Raw genomic sequence first — 25,379 nt, 5'->3', positions numbered from 1 at the left:
GACGTTATGCCAACCTATTCTCCAGACTAAAATGAGTCCAGCCAGGGCAGAAGGAATTTCCCCTTGACCCCAAATGATGCTGCAGGAAGAGGAAGAATTTGGACACACTCAGATTCTGGAATTTTAGCTGTTTCCATGGGCCAAGAGCTTATTAATGACATCCTCCATCTTCACTGGTTTCTGGACACCTAGTGCCAATTCAGAGTGATTGATAGTGTCCCAGTCCTTGCCCTCCCCACCTGGGGTCAGGGAATAAGACTTAGAAGATACACACACTAACATTAACAGCCCCCAGATCACAGGGAGCTGCAGGAGCCTTATGCCCTTATCCTGACCCAGCACACGACCAACAGTAACATCGCACCCCATCCACAGGCCTGTGGCTGCTTCAGTGTGTGGGTTTTGCTTCCTCCAGCAGCCTGACCTTGGCAGTTTTTCCTCCACTCAGCTCAAAACCGAGATGAAATCAGCTTCAGATGTCCATGTCTCTGCCTTATCTGTACCCCATGACTCTTTCTTTGTAATTTAAAGTGTGTTTCCATGTGTGTATTTGCTTATAAATGCAGAGACTGTCTGCTGGTGCCAACAAGAAACTGGTAACTAGTTGCTTCTGGGAAGGGGAGTTTGTAGATGACATCAGATTTATTTATTTACAAATAAGTAAGTTGAATTAAAATGTACTAGGTGAATTATATGGTGTGTCAACTGGAGTTCAATAGAGCTGTTAAAAATTTATAAAATAAATGAAGGAAGAAAGAAAGAGAAAGATAGAAAGAATGGAGAAACAATTAGGGTGCTCTGAGCCCCAGGAAAAGCCCTGTCCTGTATCCCCACCCAGAGCTGAATAGCACTGGAGTTACAGAGGCAGAAGAGCCTTGCCCTGGGCTCCTGGCCTGGTGGGAGACAGTTTCGTGACAGGGTCATCAAGGAGGGCCACCAGGGGACTGCAGGCCTCAAGGAGGCCCTGACCTCACCCAGGAACAGGGGTCAAGGTAGGATGACCAGGGCTGTGAGCCCGCCTGGCCAACTGCAGGGCCCCCCAGTCTCAGCCCGGCCCCTGTGTCCACCTTCACTCTCAGCTTCAGTCTTATCTCCAACCCTAGTTTCTGTCCTTACCCCAACTGAGGCCACGTCCCAGGTCTAGTTCCAGCCCTAGTCTCCCAAAGGCCCCCTCACTTCAGTCTTAATCCAGGCCCCTAGCTCTGGCCCCAGCCCCTGTCTAGGGCACTAACCCAAGTCCAGCTTCCAACCTTGGCCCCAGCCCAAGTGCAGTCTTGGCTCTGGTGCTCACCCAGGGTCCCCGAACCCACTTGGGTCCCAGCCTGGCCCTGGTCCCCGCCCAGTGCTGGGGGCCAGTGCCCACCTGTTGCGGCCCTGCAGCCGGTGCAGCTCGTGGCCCTGCAGCAGCAGCTGCTTCTCCAGCTTGTTGGTGGACAGTGAGGTCTCCAGCAGCTGGATCTCCATTCGCGATGTCTGGTTCAGGACCTGCCCCAGCAAGTGGATGGGGGGAGCTACATAAGCCCCGCAGGAGCCCTGCCCAGCAGCCACACACCTGCCCTCGGGCCCTGCCATTTCAGAAACTTGATGACCTATTTCCACCCTCCCACCCATTAGTTCCTGTGGCTGTTCATTAATTCATTCACTCACTCGCTCACAGACCCTAACTGAGCTTATGGTATGTTTCCTAAGTTTGCTGTTCCCTGTCACTGTGCCTGATAGTGCCATTTCTCCTGCTGCTCAGACCCCAGGAGTCACCCTTGACCTACCCCGCCCCAACAGCCAATCCATTAGCAATTCTCATGAGTTCCGACTTCCAAATGGGTACCTGACCACTTCCCTGTCCCTCCACGGCCCCAGTCTGGCCCCGGCCTCCATCATCTCTTGTCCTGTGTCCTGTGCCAGCTCCTTACTGGGCTCCCTATTTCTGCCCTTGCCCCCTACACACCGTTGTCTGCTCAGTAGTCTGAGACAAACATTTAAAATGTGGCCCCTCTGCTCAGAATCTTTCTGTGGCTCCCACCTTACCCAGTGGTGGCCTGCAGCACCCTGTGATGCTGTCTGCCTCCATCACCTCTCTGACCCCTGGCCCACCACTCTCCCCTGGTCATTCCAGTGTAGCTGGAATGACCTTTGCAATACTGTTCTCCCTGTCTGGCAGGCCCTCCCAGTAAGCCTGGCTCCAATCCTCCCTTCCCAATGCCGCCTTCCTGGCTGTACCAGCTCAACTTGCAATCCATCCCTCCCACCACTCCCAGCACACACTCCCCACTGGTCCCTCGCCTATGCTCCTTTTTCCCTAGTGCTTCCACTATTTCATACACAGATCTTACTTATCCTGTCTGTTTTCTTGGTGCTTATTAGAAAGGAAGCTCCGCAGGGCTAAAGATGCAGGCCTGTTTTATTTACTGCTGTAAACGAGAACCAGGCACCTCCAACATTGCCTGGCACGGAGTGGGGTTTAACAAACACATGTACATTTGTCACTGATCTTTTCAGCCATTCACTGACTCACCTTCTCATTTGTATACCTGTCCCCTCCCTCCCTTTCTGCTGCTCCCTGTGGCCTCTTTCAGAACCTATGGCCCCTGAGGTCTAATGATTTGTTTATTACCCACCTTACCCTCTTCCTCTGGAGCACTGTGAGCCCCCAAGGGCAGAGGGGGATGTGGAGTCACAGAGGCATGGAGCCAAAGCCAGTATCCCCCTCCTCCACCCCCACCCCCGCCAGGCTCCTGGCCTGGTGGGAGACAGTTTTGTGACAGGGTCATTAGGGAGGGACACCAGGAGGAACAGGCCCAGAGGAGGCCTTGCCCTCACCCAGGGACAGGGGTCAAGATGACCAGGGCTGTGAGCCAGCCTGGCCAGCCGCAGACCCCCAGTGCCACCCCCTCACACTCTGGTACCTGAGCTTCCACATCGGTCAGCTTGCGGGTCTGGGCAGTGGTCTGGTTCAGGAGGCTGCTTCCCAGCTCCAGCATGGTGGCCGTCTGGTTCTGGACCATGTGCTGCTGGGCCTGAGCCAGCTCCAACCTCAAGTTCATCTGGATGTACCTTTCTATCTGTGGGAAGACAGTGTGCTGGCGTCATGGGTAGGGACTTGGGGAAAGCGCCTCTCCCTTCATTATGGCCCCATCTAAAGGACACAGAGCAACCAGGGGAGGCCGTGCTACCAGGTCAAGTCACCATGACCTCTTAACTAGACTGTTCCAGTAGCTTTCTAACCCTGGCCTCTCTGCCTCCATCCTTTCCCTGTCCACAGCCCATTCTCCACTCAGCTGCCAGAGGAATCATGTTAAACCTAAGTCAAGTCACATTCTTTCTCTGCTCAGAACTCTGCCACGGTTCCTATCTCACTCTGAGGGAGAATTAAATTCCTCCCTGCAGATTCTTCCATGGCCTGGTCTCCTGCTACAGCTCTGATTTCCTTTCCTGGTACTCTCTCCCTCACTCTGCTCCAGACACACTGGCCTCTATGATACCCCCTCTATAGCAAGGATATGCCTACCGCAGGGCCTTTGCACATGCTATTACCTCTGTCTGGACACCCCTCCTCCAATCTACATGGTTCACTCCTTCATGTCATTTCAGGTCTCTTCCTACCACTTATCACTCTGTGACTTTGTATTATATATTTATCTGTTTATTGCCTGTTTTATTTACCCTGAAGCCAAAGGCTTGGGCTTGCTTACCACTTTATCATCATGTTTAACACAATGCTTAGCACACAAAGGGCTCTCAAAAAATACCTGTTCAACTAATTGATGAAAAGGGGAAACAGCAAGGGTCAGAGCATAGCCCCCAATGTTATGCCCACTACCCAGCCTTCTAGGGCTGAGCCAGCAGCAGGAAGTGAGGCCACATCTTTCCCATACAGGAGTTTGTGGGTCCATCCACCACGCTGGACTTTCTATTTTCTGGTCCCTTCCATCTGCCAAGTGGGGCTGAACTGGCCAGTCTCCAGGGGTTCTCCCAGCTTGGATGTTTTGGGATCTGACAAGCTGATGTTCATTTCTTTGACAGGACTGCTCTCTTTCCCAAGAGCAGGAGAAGCTGGTCCAGAGTGAGACCAGGATCAAATTGCAAAGGTGAACAGCGTGTTCTCAGGGCTCAGTGCCTAAAGTCAGAGCGCCGGTGCCCCTCCTCCACTCCCTCTCCATTCGGCACACTTGCTGGCCTCTCGCCACAATCTCTACCCCCCAGCCCTGGCTCCTTCCCTTCCTCTGTCACTCAGTCTTCCAGGAGGTCCAAGGGCAACTCCCAGTGTCTCTGGGAAGACTGGTACTCCCCTGGGAAAGATGGTGACCTTGGCTGGGGTGGGGCCTGGCTCCAGCTGCTATTCCTTCTTCTCAACTGTCTGCTCCCATACCTTCCTCCCTGAGAGTACTTGAAGGGGCACGGTCCATTGTAGTGCAACCTCACATCCTGAAAGGGGCGCACATAGCACTGATTAGAGCAGTGGTTCTCAAAGTGTGGTCCTTGGGGCAGCATCAATTCCGAGCTTGTGAGAAATGCAAGTTTCTAGCTCTCACCTCAGACCTACTGAGTCAGAAATTCTGAGGAGGGGCCCAGCCATCTGACGCTCACTCGAGTGTGAGAACTCATAGTGTAGAGGTCACAAAGGGGCCCGAGGACCAGAGAGAGAAGCACGTCCAAACTTCTCAAGCGTCTGTCCCGGTGGCCCCATCCTTCCTCCTCTGCACCATCAGCCCCCCACGCGCTGTCCCCTGCAACAGACAAATGTGCGCCAATGGCTCCCATCCAAACGCTAAAGAAAAAAATATCTCTGACTCCACAGGCCCCTCCAGTTTCTCTGCTCCTCCAAGTAAAAAACTTCTTGAACAAGTTGCCTCCATTTTTTCACCTCCATCCTCACTCTCACCTTTTAAAAAAAATTAACATTATTATGGTGTACTTCACACATACAAAAAAGCATATAAAGAATAATATAATAAAATCTGTGTATTTACCACACTCAAGAAAAAAATATAGCCCATATTGTTGAATCTTACGACACACCGACCTGCCTCTCAGGCCTGGGGAGCCCCCTACTCTGTAACTCATAGCCGCCCTTGACAAGGGAGGATCAAGGGACACTTCTATGTCCATCTCTGGGTTTGAGTCCGGGCTTTGCTACGCTCTGGCTGTGGACCTCTAGTAGTGGAGAGGTACACTTTTCTGAGCTTCATTTTACCAACCTGTGACAGTAAATCCTGCTCCTTGTTGGAGAGGGGCATTTGAAACGGGCCTTGAAGGAAGGGAAAGGGTTTTTGACAGGCAGGGGCTGGGGGAGGGGAGGAGGGTGTTCCGGACAGACTACAGACGAGCCTGTGGGGATGCGCAGTCCCAGTGACCAAGGACAGCTGCTCGGGCCTGCTTGTCTCCTGTATGATCTAAATACAGGAGACTTCAACTGGATAAACGATGGTGGTCCATTCCTCCAACGGATTCTGCTCAGCAATAAAAGGCATGAACTGGTGATTCATGCAACAGTCTGGCTGAATCTCTGATGTATTACACTGCAGGAAAAAAGCCAGACTCAAGAGGCAACATATGTAGGATTCCATTTATTTGACTTTCTGGAAAAGTCAGAATCTGTGGTTGCTGGGGCTAGGGCCTGGGGGAGGGGATTCACTGCAGAGGGACTCTGGGGAACTTTTGGGGGTGTTGCCAGTGTTCTGTATCATGACTGTGGTGGTTACGTAAGTGTATACATTTGCCAAACCTCGTGGAGCTGTACGTTAAAAGGGTGAATTTCACTGTGAACTATGTCTCAATAGAAAACAAACCCACCAACACAAGGTTCAAGAGAATATTCTATATAAAAATATGCATTATAATAATAAATAGATTTCCTCAAATGAATCCCTCACCCTCTGTATGTCATTGAATTATTCCTTGAGCATCTACTATGTGCTAGGTCCTATCCTAGGTACTAAGGAATCAGGAATGAACAAAATCGGCAAGTTTTCTGATATCAGGATACTTCCACTGACTACATCAGTTAAATTCCAGTAGTGATGAGTGTTATGAAGAAAATAAGATGGGGTAATGAGTGGGTGCAGCCAGGTTTAGCCAGAGTGGCAGGGACATCCACACCAGAGGGAGTCATCGGAGCTGAGAGGTTGTGAAGGAGTCCGTGGTGGGAAAGTCAGGAGGAAGGGAATTCCAGAAGGAGGGATAGGCAAGTGCAAAGGCCCTGAGGTGGGAGTGTGCCTGGCATGTTAGAGAAGCAAAAAGAGGATCAATAAAACAATATGCCCTACCTGTCCCTTTCGTGGAAATGGTGCACATGGTTCATGTTTGGGAAAAACATTTTGTCAACTGCAGATAGAAGCCAACACAGAAAGAGTGCCTTGAATATGATGAGCCTGGGTTGGAAACCCAGCTCTCAGCTTAGTGGCTGTGTGACCTTGGGCAAGCACCTCTACCTGTCTACGCCTCTTCTCTAGAGAGGGGATAAGCACAGCTCCTACCTCCAGGTTGTAGGGATGTTTCCTGACCCGATGCATGTAAAGGGCCGGGAGCATGGTTATGTGATCGAAATGTGACAAGTTCTGGTACGTCTGTATGTCCGTGTCATGGGTTACCAAGCAGCTGTAAAAAAGAACGAGGTCGACCTTCATCAGGGGCAGATGTGAAAAGATGCCCCAGACACACTCTTGAGAGAAAAGAGCAAGATGCAGAACATCACCTACAGTTTGGACCCATGTGTGTAAGAAAATTGCAAGTGATTTATTTTTACATGTACTCAGATAAAGACCTTGGAGACAGACTCTTAGCGGTGATTTGCTTGCAGGGAGGAGATTACAACGGAAGTGATGGCGATGGTGTTTTCACTTTACATTCCATACCTGTAAATTGTTTGGATTCTAAAAAGATAGAATGAAGATGTATACAGGCATAACTTATTTTATTGCACTTTGCATATGTTGCATATTTTTACAAAGCAAAGTTTTGGGGCAACCTGGTGTTGAACAAGTCTCTCTGTGCCATTTTTCCAACAGAATTTGCTCACTTCATGTCTCTGTGTTGCATTTTGGTAATTCTTGCAATGTTTCAAACTTTTAAATTATTATTATATTTTTAATAGTGCTCTGTGATCAGTCATCTTTGATGACACTACTGTGAAAAGACCACGACTTGCTGAAGGTTCAGACAATGCTTAGCATTTTTTAGCAATAAAATATTTTTTAATTAAGGCATGTATTTTTTAAAAAGATATAATGTGATTGCACATTTACTAGATTACAGTATAGTGTAAGCATAAGTTTTATATGCACTGGGAAACTGAAAAATGCATGTGACTCGCTTTATTGCAATATTGGCTTTATTTTGGTGGTCTGGAGCCAAATCCACAGTATCTCCGAAGTGTGCTTGTACAGATATAATTAACATAATATTTAAAAGCCAGTTTTTATCAACCAGGAGTTCTTAACAGATGTCTCTGGAACCCCGAGGGATCTGTGAATAGAGTTCGGGGAATCTATGGACTTGGATGGGAAATCGTGTTTTGGGTTTTGCTTTTTTGTTTTGCTAACCTCTAACTGAAGCAAGCTTTCCTGCAGTGATGAATACAGGCCACAGACGACTGCAGTGCTGGTGGTGCCTCTGACTTTGTCGTCAGTAGAAATCGTAGATACTCCTGTGTCCCACCACAGTGTTGAGGACATTTACATCATATTGTTTATACTCATTACAACCTCGAAGTGATGGAAGGTACTAGGTCCATCATCAGGTCTTGTTATTTAATGGGTGAATACAGAAGCCATATGTGGCTGTAACACAAATCCGATCTTAAAGATACTTGATATCTGTATCTCAAGGCAATTTGTTCCCTTTGTAAACCTGTACCTTTAATTTTATGTTTTTAAAGACATGCTTCGGAGAGAGGGTCCAGAACTTTACCAGGTGCCAGAGGGGCCCTGGGCCCAGGAAAGGTTGAGATCTCTGAAGATTCCTCCCCCACAGGTCCCAGCCCAGTGCCCGCCCACTAAGCCACTAACTCCAAGAGTGCAGGGGATTTGCCTGTCTTTTCTTCTGCTGCCTGGAAGGATGCCTGGCAAACTGTAGGTTCTCTATTGATTGAATGAATGAATGGATTGGACATCTCCTTTCCTGGAACAGTTCGCTTTGAAAGAAACTGCCTCACGTGGCTCTGTGGTGCAGCCACTGGGAAACAGAACAGCAGGAAAGGAAAGAAACGCTTTTACAAAAATATTAAATCCCAGACTGAGCTGCCTCATGGCTTGTACGTCTGGCTTTTGTGCCTCCATTTCCCCATCAATAGATGGTGTGGTGACAGTACCACTTTGGGGGGTTGGAGTGAGGGGGGCATGTGCAGCTCATAGAAAAGGGCCCTGTTAATAAAAATGCTTGGAGCTTCTGTTCCATTCTGGCACCCCCACGACATGCTAGGTGTGCTTGGGCACCTAAGACAGCGCCTCTCAGTCCCCCTTTACCCCTGTCCCCTTATGAGGCCCTGCTATTGACCACATTTTACAAAGGAGCAAATGGAGGCTCGGACACATAGAGTTACTTCCCCGACGTCACCTATCAAGTTGGCGGCTGCTGGACTCATACCCAGCTCTGCTGATTTGGGAGGCCGGGTGGTCAGCTCTGGCGGGCACAGGAGGGGAGGGCAGGGGCAAAGCAGGTAGAAACGGTGCCTTCCTCCTCTAGCGCGGGACCTAGGGTTCAGCACCCCCTTCACTGAGCCCTTAAAGGTGCTCAATAAGGATTTGTCAACAGAACAAATTGGTCCATTTTATGTCAGGGGCACTGAATTTCCACTGAATGAATGATTGGTGGCTAGAAATAAGTTTGGACATCCCAACCCAGCTTCATCTGCTCCTGGAGCCCCGTGAGAGGCGAGGCCAGAAGGCAGAGTGGGAGAGAAAAGGGTCCAAGGACAGGAGGAACGGGGAAGTAATCACAGCATGGAGACTGGAGGGCAGGGAAGAGGAACAGAGGGAGGCCCACGGCAAGGGAGGGAGGGAGCTCAGGGTACTTGCAAGAGAAATGTTCCAGAAATCTGACCCAGTCTTGAGGCTCTTTTGTCTGCTCGTCTGTTTTGTCATTTTGCCTGTTCAACAAACTCATTCACAAGTGCCAGGACCTGTGTGGGGCCCTGGGAGAGAGCAGAGATCAGAGGAGGCTGGTTCCTACTTGAGGGGTGGGCTGAGCTCTGCCCAGCCACCAGGGCCTCCGAAGGCAGATCTCAGCAGCACCAAGTGTGCCAGGTGTGGCCCCAAGGGCCTTACAAATATAGCTCATTTAGTCCTTGGTTCTCTCATCGCCCTCATTGTCCAGGCGAGGAAAAGCAGCACAGAGAAGGTGAGCCTGTCATCCAAGTCACACAGCTCTGAGTGACAGAGGCTGGCTTGGGACCCAGGCCTTCGTGCTCCTGAGACCATAGCCTTTACCACTTGGGTGGGCTGCCTGAGGGAGTCAGACTCCCGGACAGCCCCAGTGACCCCCGTTCCGGTACTCCTGCCCCAGTGCAGTCAGGACTGGCTGACCAAAGGGCTGGAGGTGGGCCCCTGATGACATCATCACACTGTGGCTTCTGCTTTGCTACCTGGTGAATCTCTCGCTCTGAGAGAGGCCAGCCACCGTGTCCTGAGGGTCCTCAAGCACCCTTGAGGAAGGGCTTATCTGGGGAGGATAAGAGGCCTCCCACCACCAGCCAGTACCACTCTCCCAGCCTGGGCACCTTGGAGGTTGATCCTCCAGCCCCAGTCAAGCCTTCAGATGATCACAGTCCCAGCTTATAGCCAAGTGTCAGAGTGAAAAAAATAGTCAGAACTACCTTGTCAAGCCTCTCCTGATTCCTGACTCAGAAACTATGAATGATAATAAATGCTTGTGGTGACTTTACATTGCTAACTGGCTTAGGGTAATTTGTTATGTCATAATACGTAACTAATGCACTGCTTTTGCAGAGTTTACAGAGCTCAGACCCTCTTGCTCCAAGGCCCTGCCCTCTTTGCTTGGCATCACATCCCGCCCTGCCATCCCCAGGCCCCAGATGCCTCATTTTTCCAATGGCACTAACTTTGTGGCTTGTGAGCCCAATGGCCAAAGTTGGCCCCTCCCTCTTTGCCTGGCTCCAGCTCCTCCCATCCCCTCGGGGCCCACACAGGCCCTGACCCTTGGCTCATGGCAGAGGGGAGGTTTGTCTTATTTTTTCTGAGCAACCAGTCCCGGCCTTCTCAGCTGTTTTCCTCCCTGTAGCAGATTCTGTTGCTTTTCTTCTGGGTCAGGGCTTCGAGTGAGTGAGCAGACCAGACCAGACCAAGTGGGCAGGGAGCCAGGGGTAGAGAGTGTCAGGGATGAGAGGGCTGTTGAGGGGGGGAGTGCTTTTTAACTCTCGCCCCACCCGGGGTTCCCGGCACAGGCCTGGCTTCGCCAAACTTTCAGCTGCAGCGCTGAGCTTGTGTGGGCCTGGTGCACTGCGGCGCTGAGGGTCAGGCGCTGGTTCAGTCACAGCCCCGCAGTTTCCTTTCTTTTACAGTGAGGTAGCATCTCCGAACCTCAGTGGCCTCATCGGAAAACGGGGCTCATTGATTCCTCCTTGCAGAGGGGCTGGCATGGGTGTTTCTGCCGCCTGGATGTGGGTGCTTCTCACAAGCTGGGGAGGGGCTGCCAGGGCCTCGGCCTCAGGCTTGGCTAGCCTTCTGTGGTTGTCTGTGTCTAAACCTTGATCTAGGAAGGTTTTAATTTTTTTAATTAAAAAAAGATTCTCAGCTATTACCTCTTTTTTCTTACTCTTTTTTTGAGGGGGTAGTGAAAGGGAGGTAATTAGGTTTGCTTGTTTGTTTGTTTGTTTATTTGTTTAATGGAGGTACTGGGGATTGAACCCAGGAGGTTTTGTTTCTTAAGCTGGGTTGTGGGAACAAGACAATTCATTTGCTTTTTCTCTCTACCTTTTCCTACGTCTAAAATATTTCAGACAAAATTTTAAAATGCATAGAATGAACAGCAAGGAAATTAACCAGGAGATGATCGGGGACTGGGACGACAGTGATTTTTCTCCCTCTGTGTCTTCACACGCTTCCATATTTCCCAATTTTTGCACACTGAAAATTAGTCAAAAGCTGAGAAAAACAGCTAGGCTATTAGCAAGAGGTAGAGCTGAGACTGGAACCCAGGCCAGCAGGACCTGGAGAAAGAGGCCCCAGCCGCCCCACTTACAGCCGCCCTCCAGCTCATCTCTGCTCCCAGGGGGCCCATTTCCAGCCCCTGCAGAGCTTCCCTATGGGGGTTCCCCTCAGCTGTTGGGGAATTGCCTTCCCTCCTTCCGCCCCACTTGGTGGCCACATTGTAGACCAACGAGTGTTAGACTGAAGTCAGGAGTGAAAGGCCATAAGGTTCTGCCAGCCTAAGCTTCTGAGGCTCTGTTCCTGTGTCCAAGGGGAATTCGTTTTGCTTTCAGTTTCAGGGCCAGGGCTCCCCAGTCATCTCCTCGCCTGCAGACCCCGCCAGACCTCTGCATGCTTTGCTTCATTTTGTCCTCACTTGAGGTACTTGTTTTCATGCTCCCTGCCTTGCAGATGAGGAAACATAAGGCCAGGGGGCAGAAAAAGGGACTTTCCCAAGATCACCCAAGGCAGGACGTAGACAAGTGAGAGCTGGACTCCTGCGCCGACTCCAAGTGGATTCCCTTCCTGTGCCGAGCATCCCAAGTGTGTTATTATCAACAGCTGACTTTCCTGGACTCTGACCCTATGCCAGGCACTGTCCCCGGCCCTGCATGTGTATTAACTCAATTAATCTCCGTGACAACCTGCAAAGTGGCTTTGATTAGTGGCTCCATTTCATGGACAAGAACGTTGAGGCACAGACTGACAAAGTGATTGAGAACACACAGCCAGCAAGCAGCAGAGAGGCAGGTCAAATTGAGTCAGTGGAGCCACAAGGCCCACACCTAGCCTCTGTAGGATTTACCCCAGGCCTTGGGCCGAAGATAGAGGATGTAATGGTGAGGAAGCCTAGATGGAGATTCTGGGATCCTCTCAGCTTTCAAGTTCTGGCCCTGCTGACTGAGGTCCTACCTGAATCTTCTTTGGCAGAAGAGCCTTAGATAAGCTCTCCTTGGCTGAGGGCCTCCTGGAAAAAGGGAAAAATCTAGCACCTATGAGTTTCCCATTTGGTGGTCAGGGGACTCTGTTCCCCAGGTCCCAGTTTGGCACCCAAGGACCAGGTCACAGTGTCTTGTTTATTAACCAGGAACTGACCTAAGTGCTGTGAGCAAGGTTTCTGGCATCAGACAGCCTAAGTGTGACCCGGACCTCACCCTTCCTGGCTGTGTGAACTTGGACAAGCACTCTCATTTCTTGGTGCCTCAGTTTCCTCATCTGTTAATGGGCAAACAATCTTACTTTATGAGCTCATTGTGAGAACTCAATGCAATAATTCTCACACTGCATGTAGGACAGTGGCACACAGTAAGAGCTCAATAAATGCTGGCCATGACTCCTGTTTATCCTGCACACTTGCTGGGAAGCACGGAGTATTTTAAGTTCCACTTGACAGAGGAACTGCTTGATGCAGGTGGCTTCCCCAGGGCCCACAGCTGGTCGGTGGCACCCCTGGGACAGAACCCCTGACTCAATCTCCATTCCAGACATTTCAGAGCTGACTCTGGGGTCAAGCAAACGCTCAGAGGCCAGAGTCTGCGCAGAGACGCAGGCTTAGGGGGCAGACCAAGGGCCTGTTTTCTCACATTTCCTGCCCAAGTTGAGGAGGGGAGAGGGTCTGTAAATATCCTGGCTCGACTGAGCTCTGGGGCCTGGGAGGAGAGAGCCAGAAACCCAGGGCCCAGCCCACGTGGGATGGCCTGTTCCCCCAGGGGAGGCCGTGTGAGGGGCTGCTGCCGCCACTGCTCTCCAGTCATCTCTCGGCTCGGGCATCTGTGCCAGTTGTTTCTAGGCTCCCTTTTGGGAAGAATAACCCCAGTTCCTCCAAGAAGCAGATGCCGTTCTCCCCACCCCCTTCCCCAGCCCCAAACTGTCTAGAGGAGCCAGCGGTGAGGTTAGGAAATCAAACCCCAAGACATTTTGTTCGGCAACCGAGATTCATTTTTTGTTTGGATAACTGAAGGCCGAAAATGCCAAGAATTTACGGGCAGCCTGGGGAGGCCGGGGCAGCTGGGAGCCCTGGCCAGTTTGGGAGGATCTCTGGCTGGGCCAGGACCCCACGCTGTGCTCCTGCTGGATGCGCTTCTGACCCGCGTCCAGCCAGGCGAGGCCTTGTGACCGTGGGCTGAGGGGCTGAGTTATTCTGAGGTTTGACGTCAGGGACCTGGAGCGAACAGCAGAGGCTGGGGGTCTCCTGCCCAGCCCCTGACCCTTCTCTGCTTGGCTTGGGTGCAGAAGGGGGTGAGAAAGAGGCCCCAGCTGATCCTGGCTGAGGAGTGGACACTGGCCATCGGGCTGGTGTGTCCTGGGTTGTCCAGTGTGGACAAAGCGTGTAGACACCTGGGGAGGTAGCGGCAGGAGGGATGGACAACCTAGGGATGAGGGGGTACCCGAGAAAGGGACAGGCAGAGACTCAGGGAACGCCAGCCATACAGGAGAGAGGATCAGAGTGATAGAGGCAGAGTGAGTGAGTCGGGGCACCTGAGAGCCCTGGACCAGAGGCATGGAGGTGCAGATATAGAAAGAGCAAGGCAGAGACACCCAGGGAGACAGACGGCCAGCATTTTCCACACAGTCGACAAAGTGGACGATCCAACTGTTTGGGGTTCGGAGTCTGCCCCAATTCTGGGAACCGGGAGACATTGAGTAGCTTTGCTGTCCTCAGGTGCTGGGGGTGGAATAAAGCTTGGGGGCTTGTTTCCTCGCACTCCTGTGAGAAGACCAGGTCCCTGCTGGGGGCATGGGAGAGGGCAGAGAATAGCACTTCCTGGCTGGAAGGCCTGGGGCCGCTGGGGGAATGACAGGACAACGGTGGACCTTTATCCATCACCTGCTGTGGGCAGATGCTTTCCAGGCTCTGCCTCTCTTGACCCCACATCAGAGGTCAGGAGGAGGTGCTTTCATTCTCTCATCTCACAGATGAGTGAAGGGCTGGCCCTGGGTCCCAGGTCCCAGAGCTAGACCATGTTGGAGCCAGGAGCCGTGCACTAACCACTGTGCTGCCTGGCCCAGCAAGGGAAGCCTGCTCTCCAGCTGGGTCTGTCCACTCCATCCTGACCCCCGTCACATTCCTGCTGCAGCTCTTCACCCAGACGAGGGGGCAGAACAGAGCCAAGAGCTTATGTGCAGCCCACCGATAGTGGACTCCAGACGTGAGTCATTGTGGCAGAGGCTTCCAGGAGGAGGGAGAAGGAGGAGGGAGAGGGAGGAGGGAGAGGGAGGAGGAAGGAGAGATCCATAGAAGGAGGGGAAGAGGAGTGAAGAAGAGGGTGAGGGCACAGGGGTGGGGTACCCCCCGTGCATTCTGAGCACAGGAAGGAGGACACCACAGCAGAGTCCTGGAAGAAGAGAATGGGTATTGGAGATCTGGAAATTCTGAGCCAGAAGGGAGCACCCCATTGTCTCAGATCTTGCCTCCTCTACCTCCCTGACATCCTCCAGAGCTGGAGAAGGAACCTGGACTTTGGAATGAGAAGCCAGGTTGGGTCTTGCTGCTGTGTGACTCTGGCAAGTCCTCTCCCCTTTCTGGCCTCAATTTGCTCCCCTGGACACTAGGGACAGGGAGTTGGGTCAAGGGTACGGGCTGAGCAAGTGTTGGCCGCAGCAAGCTTGCAACAGGGAGGCTTTTCCCTGGGCCCTCCAGGATGAACGAATCTTGCTAAGAGCTTGGTCTGGGAGGCCAGTCATCCCCAGTCATCCCTGGTCATCCCAGATGGTGATGATGATGATGTAGGTGATGCTACTAGATGCGAATATTTTGAAACTCATTTTTTTCTCTTCTGGGAGTTTAGAGCAGAAGCCAGAAAGAGGCTCTCAAGTTTCAAGGACTCTGAGACAAACTCAGACCAAGAGAACGTACAAGAGAAGAGCCAGAGGAAGGTCATGGTCATAGAAGGTAGCAAGCATCCCTGGCTGGAGGGAGAGGCATGACTGTTCAGGTGCCGCATATCCCTGAGTCAGAGGCCACATGTCTCATCTGGCGGGGGAGGAAGGACTCAAGAATCATAGGATCTGTGTTTCTTTCCTGGAAGAGCTCCTAATGGGAACAATCGACGCTCACGAGAATTTACTGGATGCCAACTGCTGGGCCAAGGACTTCATATGCATCATCTCGTTAAATATTCATAGATGTTGGTAGTACTGTCATTGCATTTTATAGGTGAGGAAACTGAGGCTCAGAGAGGTGAAGCAACTTGCCCCAGGTCACGCAGCTAGAAAGGGGCAGAACGGGTCTCAAATCCCAAAACCTGGGCTCCAGGTTCGTGGCTCTCACCTTCTCGGCTATGCTGTTGCCCAAAGAGGACAGGAACCAGAGGAAAGTGACTGCCAGTTGTGTTTAGGCTGATGGGTTTGACCTTGTGGCAGGTTCCACCTACACAGGGTGACCTGGCAATGACCCAAAAGCCAAAGGGCATGAAGGGGGCACTCAACCCGAGGGCACCCAAGAGATGTACCACAAACCCCTGCTTGGACCCTACCAGCGACCAGGCAGGATAGGGGACCCCCCAGAATACCAGCATGGACAAGTGACATCCTCCGCCCCGAGGTTGCCTGTCACCCTTGGACTGACTTGACCATGACTGAGCTTCCCCTGCCCACTGGTGCAGGGCTCAAAATAGAGATTATGTGAAGTAAGCAAAAGCCTGTGGATCTACCATATTCTTGCCGAGGTGAAGCACGTATAGCAGCTGGGCAGCAGGCTGAGAGCAGGGCGTGAGTGTTTTTACCGGTCCTTCCATGCTGTGGTTTTCTCCATTTTGCAGATGGAAAAACTGAGACTCACTCATCCACAGCCACACAGCCAGGCTGGGACCTGAACTCAGGTCTACCTGATTCCCAAATCTGCAGTCTTTAGCCCCACAGCATTCTACGGTGACCCCTGGCCGGGATTATCAGGGGACACTCCACTGATGGCTGAAGAGGTGAGCTGGGTGACCTCCTGACCTGAAATCCATTGATTTAAATCCATCATTTATGCCAGGGGTAGGATAGTGACAGCTGGAAGTGTTGCTGGGCAGTAGGCGTGGGGGGCAAGTAGGCAGGGGACTGTGGGAAGATGGTGAGTGGGGCGCTGAGGAGATAGATGCTCGGGGCAGGAATGAAACAGGAGGTTCAGTGTGTGTGTGCAGGAGTGTGTATGCGAGTGTGTGCACAAAACAGCTTGGTTACACACTGGAGTGCAACCTCTTCACCTGGAGGATGGATCAACTCAGGATATGCAGAAGGCAATCCTTTGGAAAACAGGAGGAAACTACCAGAATTTCAATTTACCTAATTTCATGTGTCATCTTCTTAAAGTTCCAACGTCATTGGTGCCATACCTGTACATATGATATTAATCTGGGGGCCTGCGTGTAAACATTAAATAAATATGCATTTATCAGGGGAGTGGACATTGTTTGCTGATTGGGCAAATGATTTGCACAATTTGGAAACCAGAGGGGACAAAGGGATGGCTCCCAGTCTTGGACACCACAGGATGCTTTTTCCCTTCCTGACACCCACAGCAGACCACACCTGCGTCTGGACCTCAGTGCATCATCCTGGGCCTGGCACACCGTTGGTGCTCAGAGTGTCTGCTTGAAGAATGATGATAGGAGAGACTAGAGTGGACCCGGCTTTGGGCCAAAATAGCAGTGGGGTCCTCCACTCCTTGATGTCTGCCACTCCACATCCAAGTCGTCAGCATAGCCCGTTAGTTCCCTCTTCAGAATATATCAGAATCTGACTGACCACACCCCCTCCCCCAGCTCTATCCTGCTCCAGGCCTCCATCTCTTCTTGCCTGGTGGCTGCAGTGGCCTCCTCCTTGGGCTCCCAGCATCTACTTGGCCCTCTACAGTCTATTCTGTTAAAACCAAATCAGGTGTATCTCACCTGCTCAAAACCCTTCAATGGCTCCTGTGATGTTCAGAGCAGGAGCCAAAGTCCTTCCAGTGGCTGCTCCCAAGGCCCAACATGGTCTATCCTCCCCTCACCTCTCAGATCTTTTCCCTCACTCCTGTCTCCCTCTCCTTCTCTGCTCCGGCCACACTGGCCACCCTGCTGTTCCCCAGGTATCCCAACTACATTCCCACCACATGGCCTTTGCACATGCAGGACCCTTTGCTGGGAATGCCCTTCACCCAGATACCTGAATGGGCTGCTCCATTCCTTCGCTTGTTCTCCGGGTTCAAATACCACCTCTCCCGAGAAGTCCTTTAAGATTATCTGACTTCAAATAGCCGCCCCAATCACTCCTTGCCTTTTTCCCTTTTTCATTTTGCTTCACCATCTGATGTAGTAGATATTTATTGCTCATCTCTTTATTGCCTCCTTCCCTCCACTAGTCCAGAAGGGGATGTACTGTTCTGTTTACTATTATATCCCTGGCACCTGAGATAGGCCTGGTCTGTGGTAGTGCTCAGTGAATCTTTATTGGACAAATGAATGAATGGCAGTTAGGGAATTGGATTTCCAGTTCTGACCCCGCCCAGTCTTGCTGTGTGGTCTCAGGCCAGTCTCAGCCCCTCTCTGGGCCTCATCATCCCCGTCTGCACAATTCAGAGACAAGAGTCCTATCAGCCTGGCCATCTGTGTCCAGGACAGGCCTCCGAGGTGGTTGCTTCACCTGCTGATCGCTGCCCACCACCCCTCTGCAAGCCCAGGCCTTACCTTCTGTAGCCACTGCGTGTTGTTCTCCAGCATTTTTTCCAGCTGTCGCACCCGCTGGGTCGGCCAGTCCCCTAGGTTCAGCGCAGCCGCTGGGGAGTCCCTCTGGAGGCTGTTGGAGCCCCCAAAGGTCTCGGGCTCCGGGGGGCAGGGCTCAGGCTCGGGCAGCACGAAGGTGTAGCTGCACTGGCCGTGCTGGACTCGGTGTGCCCGGCGGCGTCCGCCAGCCTCCTGTCCCCTCCGCTGGGCCACAGTCGTGGTGGCCACAACGAGGAGGAGGCCACTCAGCAGCATGGCTGGCCGAGGGGGCATCCAGAGATGGGGCGATGGCGAGGAGTGTCCGGTCAGAGCCCAGGGGCCGAGCCTGCCCGCCGCTGTCTCCGTGCCCGGGGTGCACCCGCCGTGGCCAACAGTGGCCAGGCCTGCCCGCGGGGCCGCTGCAGCTGCAAAGCCGTTTGACGGAGCTCTGTCCTGGCGGCTATTTATACTCGTTCCAAATACCACAGCTGCTCCGCTTCCTCCCACCGCCTCCCGCCCCCGCCCCCAGACACCCCCTCACCTCTACTCTTGCCTCTTTCCCTTCCTGCCTCCTCACTCTTGTCCACACGCTGCCAGTCCCAGCACTGCGTGCTCTGCCCGCCTTGCCTCTGAGTCCTTTTATTATCCAGTGGAGGCCTGGCCTCCCTGCGAGAGAGGAGGAAAGAAAACAACACACACACACACACACACACACACACCCCAAACCCCCAAGCTGCCCGCTTTGGAAAACCAAAGACAACTGAACTCTCTCTTCCTGTCTCTGTCTCTCCTCTCTCTCTCTCCAACCTAACCCCCACCAGGCTGGGATCTCAAATTTCAGCCCCTCATGCCTTCCCCTTCTCTCCCCCCTCCACCTTCCCCTCTCTGATTCCATGTTAGCCTTGGAACCCGAGAGAGAGAAGAGAGAACAAGCGAGAGCAGAGTGACCCTAGAGAGAGCAAAGGGGAGGGGGCAGAGGGCTGAGGCTGGGGAGGAGGCAGCCAGTCCAATCTATTTGTAGAGACAGAAAATCCTTGCAAAGCCAGGGAAGCGGGTGCCTTGGCTAGGAGCTGGCTCCCATCCTCCCTTCTCCCTCAGGGCCTGGAGGGCCATTGAGCCCTGGGGTGGCCCTGGCTCCGTTGCTGTGACAGTCATGAGACATTGTCTCATCTTAGGACACATTTTTCTGGGACCACCTCTGGCTGGAGTTGGGAGGTGAAAAGTGGGCAGAAGAGCTTGGGGTGCAGCAGTGTCTCAACCAGCCCCCCGAGTTAGAGGCAGCTGGTTTTAAATCCCCTTCCCCAGCTGCTGGGACCTGAGACCCCAGGTAGGCAGCCTCACCTCTCTCAGCCTCCCCATCCTAAAGCTTAAGCCAGGTAAACCCCATTTCTTGCATGAGGAATGTATGTGGGTTCTCTGCAGGAGGACTGAGGGCTTTTTGATTTCCTTGTTTACCTGTTTACTCATGTAAATCCTGACTTATGACTTACCAGCTGTGTGACTTTGGGCAAGTTGCTTAACATCTCTGTGCCTCCATTTCCTCTTGGTGAACTGAGAGAAATAATATAAAAAACTATGTGAGTTAGAGCAGGGCTGGCACCAGATGATCACTAAATAAATGTTTTTTTGTTCTTGTTGTCAGTGTCATAGTTATTATGTATCTCCCCTCCCCCAACCTGCTGGGATGTAAACCCCAGGAGGGCAAGGATTCATCCTTGGGGACCCTGTTGCTGGGCAGAAGGTGCCCAGGAGTTGGTTGGCCCTTGGCTGGGTGGGCAGTCTTCTGGGTTTCTCTGATTATTTTCCCAGACTGGGTGCCTATCCGGCTATTTGGTATTGTTTCTTTTTTTTCCCTTTGTTTTCCCAAATCCTGACAGAGTTGTGAACTGGGCAATCTGGTTGGGACAGCACAAACTGGGGGCTCATCCGGGGGACTGAAAACATGAAACCAGGTGTGTGAGGCTTTGGCAGGAAAAGGAAAGGCAGCTGGGCATCAGCCACCAGCATTCTCTGAGCTTCCCACGGGCGCCGAGCCCTGCTCGCCCATCTCTGCCTCCCTGACTGTAATGGGGTCATACCGCCGCTGACCTTGTGAGGAAGAGCGTGTTAATGCAGGTCATGAGTTTTTCACAGTGCCTGGCACAGATGGGTCCAGAGTAAAGGCGACTCTTGTTAGGATTGTGTTGGTTGAGCTTCGTGATAATCTCAATGAGGCCAGCATTATTATCCACCCCATTCTATAGAGGAGAAAACTGAAACCCAGAGAAGGAGAGTGATTTGCCTAAAGTCACACAGCCTGGGGGGTGCCTGACCGGGAACTGGGGGAGGAGGGCAGGCTCAACAGCGAGGCTGGCCCCAGACCCCATCCCACTTCCTCCTACTTACCCCTCAAGGCAGTGCATGAGGACGCCTTCTCCCCCTTCCCACCAGCCTCAGTCACCCCATCTGAGCACTAGAAGGCGCATTAATACCTCCTTGTGGAAGCTCCCAGCACAGGCAATGCATTCAATCTTATTGAATGAAAGAAAGAATGAATGTTAATCCCACCGCCCCCAACACAGGCTTAATTAAATTGACAGAGTTTCCATAATTATGCTAACACAGAATGGCTCTCTGCACAGAATAGGATTGTCTGTTCACAGGAGAAATGCAGGTAAAATCAAAAGAAGAGTTTGGAAAGCTTGGGAGATGGCCCTGCTAACCTCTGTACTTTTCATTTCAACACCTCCTTCTCACCTCAGGACCTTTGTATATGCTGCTTTCTCTGTCCAGAACACTGCTGTCCACCTGCCCTCACATCCAGCTTTCAGCAATGTTCCAGTTACTGTGGCTGCCAGAAAATTACCCCAACACCTACTGAGTTAAAAAAAGTAACCATTTATTATCTCTCAGGGTTTCTGTGGGTCAGGAGCGGCTCAGCTAGACAGTCTGCTTTAGTTTCTCATGAGATTGAAGTCAGATGGTGGCTGAGCCAGGATCATTCTGAAAGCTTTTCCTCTCACCTGTCAGCACCTGGGCATCCTCCTCGCTCCCCATGCTCGAGTCTCCAGCTTGGTGACTTCAGGCAGCTGGACTTCTTACCTGGTCCCTCACAGCTACAAAGGCACATGCCCAGAGAACCAGGTGGAAGTTATGTGACCAAGCCTTGGAAGTCATTCAGTGGAACCTCTACCATATTCTATTGGTTGGGGTTTGCCCGGGTTCAAAGCAGGAACCTAGACCCTACGTCTCGATGAAAGTGTGTCACTGTCACCAGAGGAGCATACAGGACAGGGGCGGGGTGGGATGGTACATGGATGTAGCCGTCTCTGGGAAATGCTCCAGGCAGGGGAACTGATACGTGCTCACATAGACCCCTCAGCCCTGTTCAAGTCTTAAACCAGAAGAACCTCCCCTTTTGGAGCCCTCTCCCTTTGTCTTAACCCTTCTCAAGGTGCAAAGAGGTTAATTACTTGCGTAATTATTCACCTCTCTCTGTTTATCCCCAGCATTTGATATATAGTATGTTCTCAGTAGATAAATACCTGCCGAATGAATGAATGAAGGAGTGAATGCTTGAGCCAGGGTCTCCCTGTCAGGCTGATGAGGAGCAGGAGGCTGGGGCTCTGTGGAGCTGCCTTGTGGCTGCAGCATCAGGGCAAGATCCAGCTGAGACAGGTGCTGGGAGACCTTGGGCAGCAGATCTGACTGCTTGGGGTGGAAGCTTTCTCCTCCTCAGTCAGAGAGCGCGAACAGATCTACCCACGTCTCCCGAGATCTCACGCAGGGTGAGCCCCGGGGGAATTTGAGGCCGCTGTCAGGCCGCTGAGGATCTCTGAACATGGGGCCTCATGACCAGTGTTGGAGGTGGTTTGGGCATCAGTCTAGCCCAGAGGTGGAGGGTTTTCAAAGTCACCTCTTGACCTTCAGGGAAAGGGAGCCAGCTGCTCCCATGAGAAGCAGCAGGTGCCCTGGTGGTAGCAGGGAGGAGGAGCTGGTGGCTGAACCCGGAGAGGTAATTGGAAAGATGCCATCTGAGGTTAGTTAGCAAGCTCGGGGAGACTGAAGAAAGCACTGAACTCTGGACCTGGAAGGGCCTTTGGTAACCGGCATGCTTTGCGCTGTGGACTCCTGACCCTGAAATCTGAGCCCAAGACCCAGAACCATTTACCTTTTGGAGGTGACCTGCTAAGTCTCAAACAGAACTCCTCATCTTCTCCTCTCCTGACTCCACCCCATATGAGCTTCTTCTGGACTCTTCTATCCCTGAGAATTGCCCAATCTTGACCAGGCACCTGGGCCAGAAATCTGGAGGCAGGGCCGCCTTCACGGGTGTGTGGCCTCTGGAGTCACACAGGGTCAAGTGCTTAGAAGAGTCCCACCATCGGTTTGATGTTCTGCTGCCACTATCTTGAGATTCTTAATAAGCTCTGAACAAAGGATCTAGCCCTTTCATCCTGCACTGGGCTCCTCAAATTGTGTAGCTGGTCTCGCCAGGGAGACACGAGCCCCCATCATCCCCCTCACCTCACCTTGGCCCTGCCAGCCAATCGGACCTATTCTGCCAACATGACCCTTTAAATAGGTCTCCCCTCTGCCCTTCTTGCTATTCCGGGCATACGGGAGCCAACCTGCCTGCGTTGGAATTCTGACTTTCCCATCTCCCAGATGTATAGCCTAGGCCAATTTGCTTAACCTGTCTGTACCTCAGTTTCCTCTTCTGTCAAATACTTGATACTAGCAATTACCTAGTAGGGCTGTTCAAAAGATTAGAAAGCCAATCCCTGTAAAGAAGGGTTAGCACTGAGCCTGGCTTATACCAAATGCTCAGTAAGTGGCAGCCCAGTGATGCCATCATCCCCTCACTGTCACTGTCTTACCCTACAGTCTTCATCTCTTCTTGAGAGGAGAGCAACATCTCAGAACCGAACTCCTGTTAATCCATCTTTGATGCTGCAGTCAATGATTTTTCTGTGACACAAACCCAGCTCCTGACTCCTTTGCTTAGAACTCTTCCATTTTAAACTCCTAACTCTTGACATGGTCCATCATTCCCTGCGGGATTTGGCCTCTAGCCTCATCGCTCTTTCCCTGGGACTTGGTACCTTGTGACAAGGAATCGGTTTTACTTTCCAGCACGCTCTCTGCTGACTCCAGCCTCAGGGACTTTGCTTTTGTAGTAACACCTGCTTGGACAATCCTCCACACCTTTATTCAGTGGCTCCCTTCTACCTGTCTTTTGGGTCTCATCTTAGGCATCACCTTCTCGGGAAGCCTTCCTCATCCTCCTCCCTCCTTGGGTGGAAACAGTCCCTCTTCCTCTGAGAACCTGAGGTCCCCTTCCTGTGTGTTCCCCATCAAAGTACTTACCCCGTATTATAAGACCTTGTTTGCAGGACTTCATCCCCCTGTAATCTGAAAACCCTTTCAGGGCACTGACCACACTTTTCATTTCTGTGTCTGTTGTCTGTCCAAAGGTCATCTTCATAGTAGATTCTCAAGAGTGTTTGTTGAATGAATATTCTCCACTATAGGGTGGGGGCTTCGGCAGCCATCCCCAGGTGGAGACTAAGGACATCACCCTTCCCAGGGCCGGGGCAGCAGGAAGTTTCTGTTTGGGGTATTTCTAATGTCTTGCCTCCAAATACTTAAAACAACCCCTCCACTCCCAGTTTATTTTCTCTTTGCTGGCCTTTCGTTGCCATGGAGTCCGAGCAGGGAGAAAATACTTATACCCATCTGGAGAGTTTGGCTTTTTGCTCAGATGTCTTGAGCAAAAGGAGAACTTACTGGCCAATGCAACTGAAAAGTGTAGGGGTCTCTGGCTTCACTCATAGCTGGATCCAGATCCTCAAATGATATTAGGAATCTGTTTTTTTTTTTCTTTTTCTCCAGCACTAGATCTTTGTTTTCCTCTGTTAGCTTCATCCTCTGACGGTTCCCACCACCATCACCTCTACCACTGGTGACAGCAGCCCTAACCTATCAACTTAGCAACCCCCCAGAAGTGGAGTGCTGCTTTCCTGATAACTCTTGGGTAATGTCTGGCTTGGGTCACGCAAACATTTTGAACCCACTACAATAGCCTGAAGATGAGTTACTCTGGTTGGTCAGCCTGGGCCACATGCCGAGGGGTCAATCTCATGGAACCCAAAGGAACTGAGGGAAGGGTAGGGTGGTTGTCAAGGAAACCTGGGGTAGAATGATCAGAAGGGAGACGAATGTTGATGGGTGCAGAACACCTGCCCACTGCCTTCTCACCTGGCCTCTCACCAAGTGAACCAGCTCCCCCTTCTCCCTGCCCTGCCCTCAGCCAGTAGAGTCTTGGCATAACCAGGGATGCCTCATCCTCACTTCGCATTTAGCTCTTGAGGAAACATACCCAGAGAGGGAGGTGACTTGCCCCAGGTCACACCCTGGATTCGATTTTCCTGGAAGTATGGCTCTTCCTGCCCCGGGAAACAGCGGGGGAAACAGGACCATTATTGGAAAGCCACTTGCTAACGTTGGATCCAAAGAAGAGGATTGAGTCACAAGTCTGAGTCTGCCGCTCCTGGCCTAATCTCGACCATCCGGCACCTCCTCCGCCCTCCTCCCCTTTCAGCTTCCACCATGTCAACACCCAGGGTGATAACTGAGTGTTGCAAGCGGGCAGCTTGAAGCACCCCAAGCCTCCTGTTCTGTGCTCTTCACATCCTGAGGACATGACCTGGCATCTCCTGGGGCCACTGATGGCCACGTGGTGAGTCCAGGCAGAAGGTCTGGGGCTGCCAGCCATTCTGGGGATGGTCTGTCCTAGTCCCTGGGAGCCCCATGGGCCAATCTTGTGCAGCAGAAATCATGGTGTCCCTGTGAGACTTTCCACTTAAGACAGCAGTCTGTCAGCTGTTCTCTGCCTCTGCTTCCCGCCACCCAAACCCAGAGCCACAACACAGTTGATGGCTCAGATGGGCCCCGGGCTGGGTTTTGAGGTCACCCCTGTGACCCACACCTATTTTTAGAGCCCCCTCCTCCTGGCACTGAATCTTGATTCCATTATAGCAGGTGAGTCTTGGTTTCCTCATCTATAAAATGAGAGAACAGTCACTCATCAGGAAGATGTTGTGAGGGGGAGGGGACTTCTAGTTACCAGTGCTGTGTAATAAAGCACCCCAACGCTTAGTATCAAAGCAATGACAACACCTGTTGTATTCATAAACATGCAATTTTGGCCAGGTTTAGTGGGGACGGTTCAGTGCAACTCCATTTGACATCAGCTGGGGCAGCTTGAAGGCTAGAGCCTGGAAGACTTTCCATCACCTGGAAACTCATCCATTCTCACATCCGAGCCCTCAGCTGGGGCTGTCAGCCTAGACGACTGTGTATGGCTTCCCCACAGGAGAGGGGCTCCTCACAGAGTAGTGGCTGGACATCAAGGGTGCGCATCTCAAGAGAATCAGGCAGAAGGCTTAGGACATTTTGTGACCTCGCCTCGTGAATCACAAAAGGCTATCATTGCTTCTCCATTCTATTCATAGAGGCAGGCACAAAGTCCTATCCAAGTTCAAGGGGGTGGGGGTGGGGGAACAGACTACCTCTTAATGGAGAGTGGCAA

At 52.0% G+C, this 25,379-nt stretch overlaps 1 protein-coding gene across 3 annotated transcripts in view; it reads right to left on the bottom strand.

Annotated features, from left to right (window-relative positions):
* The window catches only part of ANGPT4 (angiopoietin 4), a 36,586-nt gene extending 17,979 nt beyond the window's left edge, over nt 1–18,607 (bottom strand). Inside the window, exons 1-4 of one of the 3 annotated variants that reach the window (XM_074347071.1) lie at nt 18,348–18,607; nt 17,792–18,231; nt 2,904–3,059; nt 1,364–1,485 (exon numbers count right to left, since the gene is read on the bottom strand). In XM_074347071.1, coding sequence (XP_074203172.1) covers nt 1,364–1,485; nt 2,904–3,059; nt 17,792–18,100 — 587 coding nt within the window. In that variant the 5' untranslated portion in view covers nt 18,101–18,231; nt 18,348–18,607. The other 2 variants (XM_074347072.1, XM_074347073.1) reach the window with 2 other exon arrangements.
* Between the last annotated feature and the right edge of the window lie 6,772 nt (nt 18,608–25,379).

This window comes from Camelus bactrianus, chromosome 19, assembly GCF_048773025.1.
Source record: "Camelus bactrianus isolate YW-2024 breed Bactrian camel chromosome 19, ASM4877302v1, whole genome shotgun sequence".
In the NCBI taxonomy this organism is placed as follows: domain Eukaryota; kingdom Metazoa; phylum Chordata; class Mammalia; order Artiodactyla; family Camelidae; genus Camelus; species Camelus bactrianus.
This window is presented reverse-complemented; position numbering and strand designations above follow the sequence as displayed.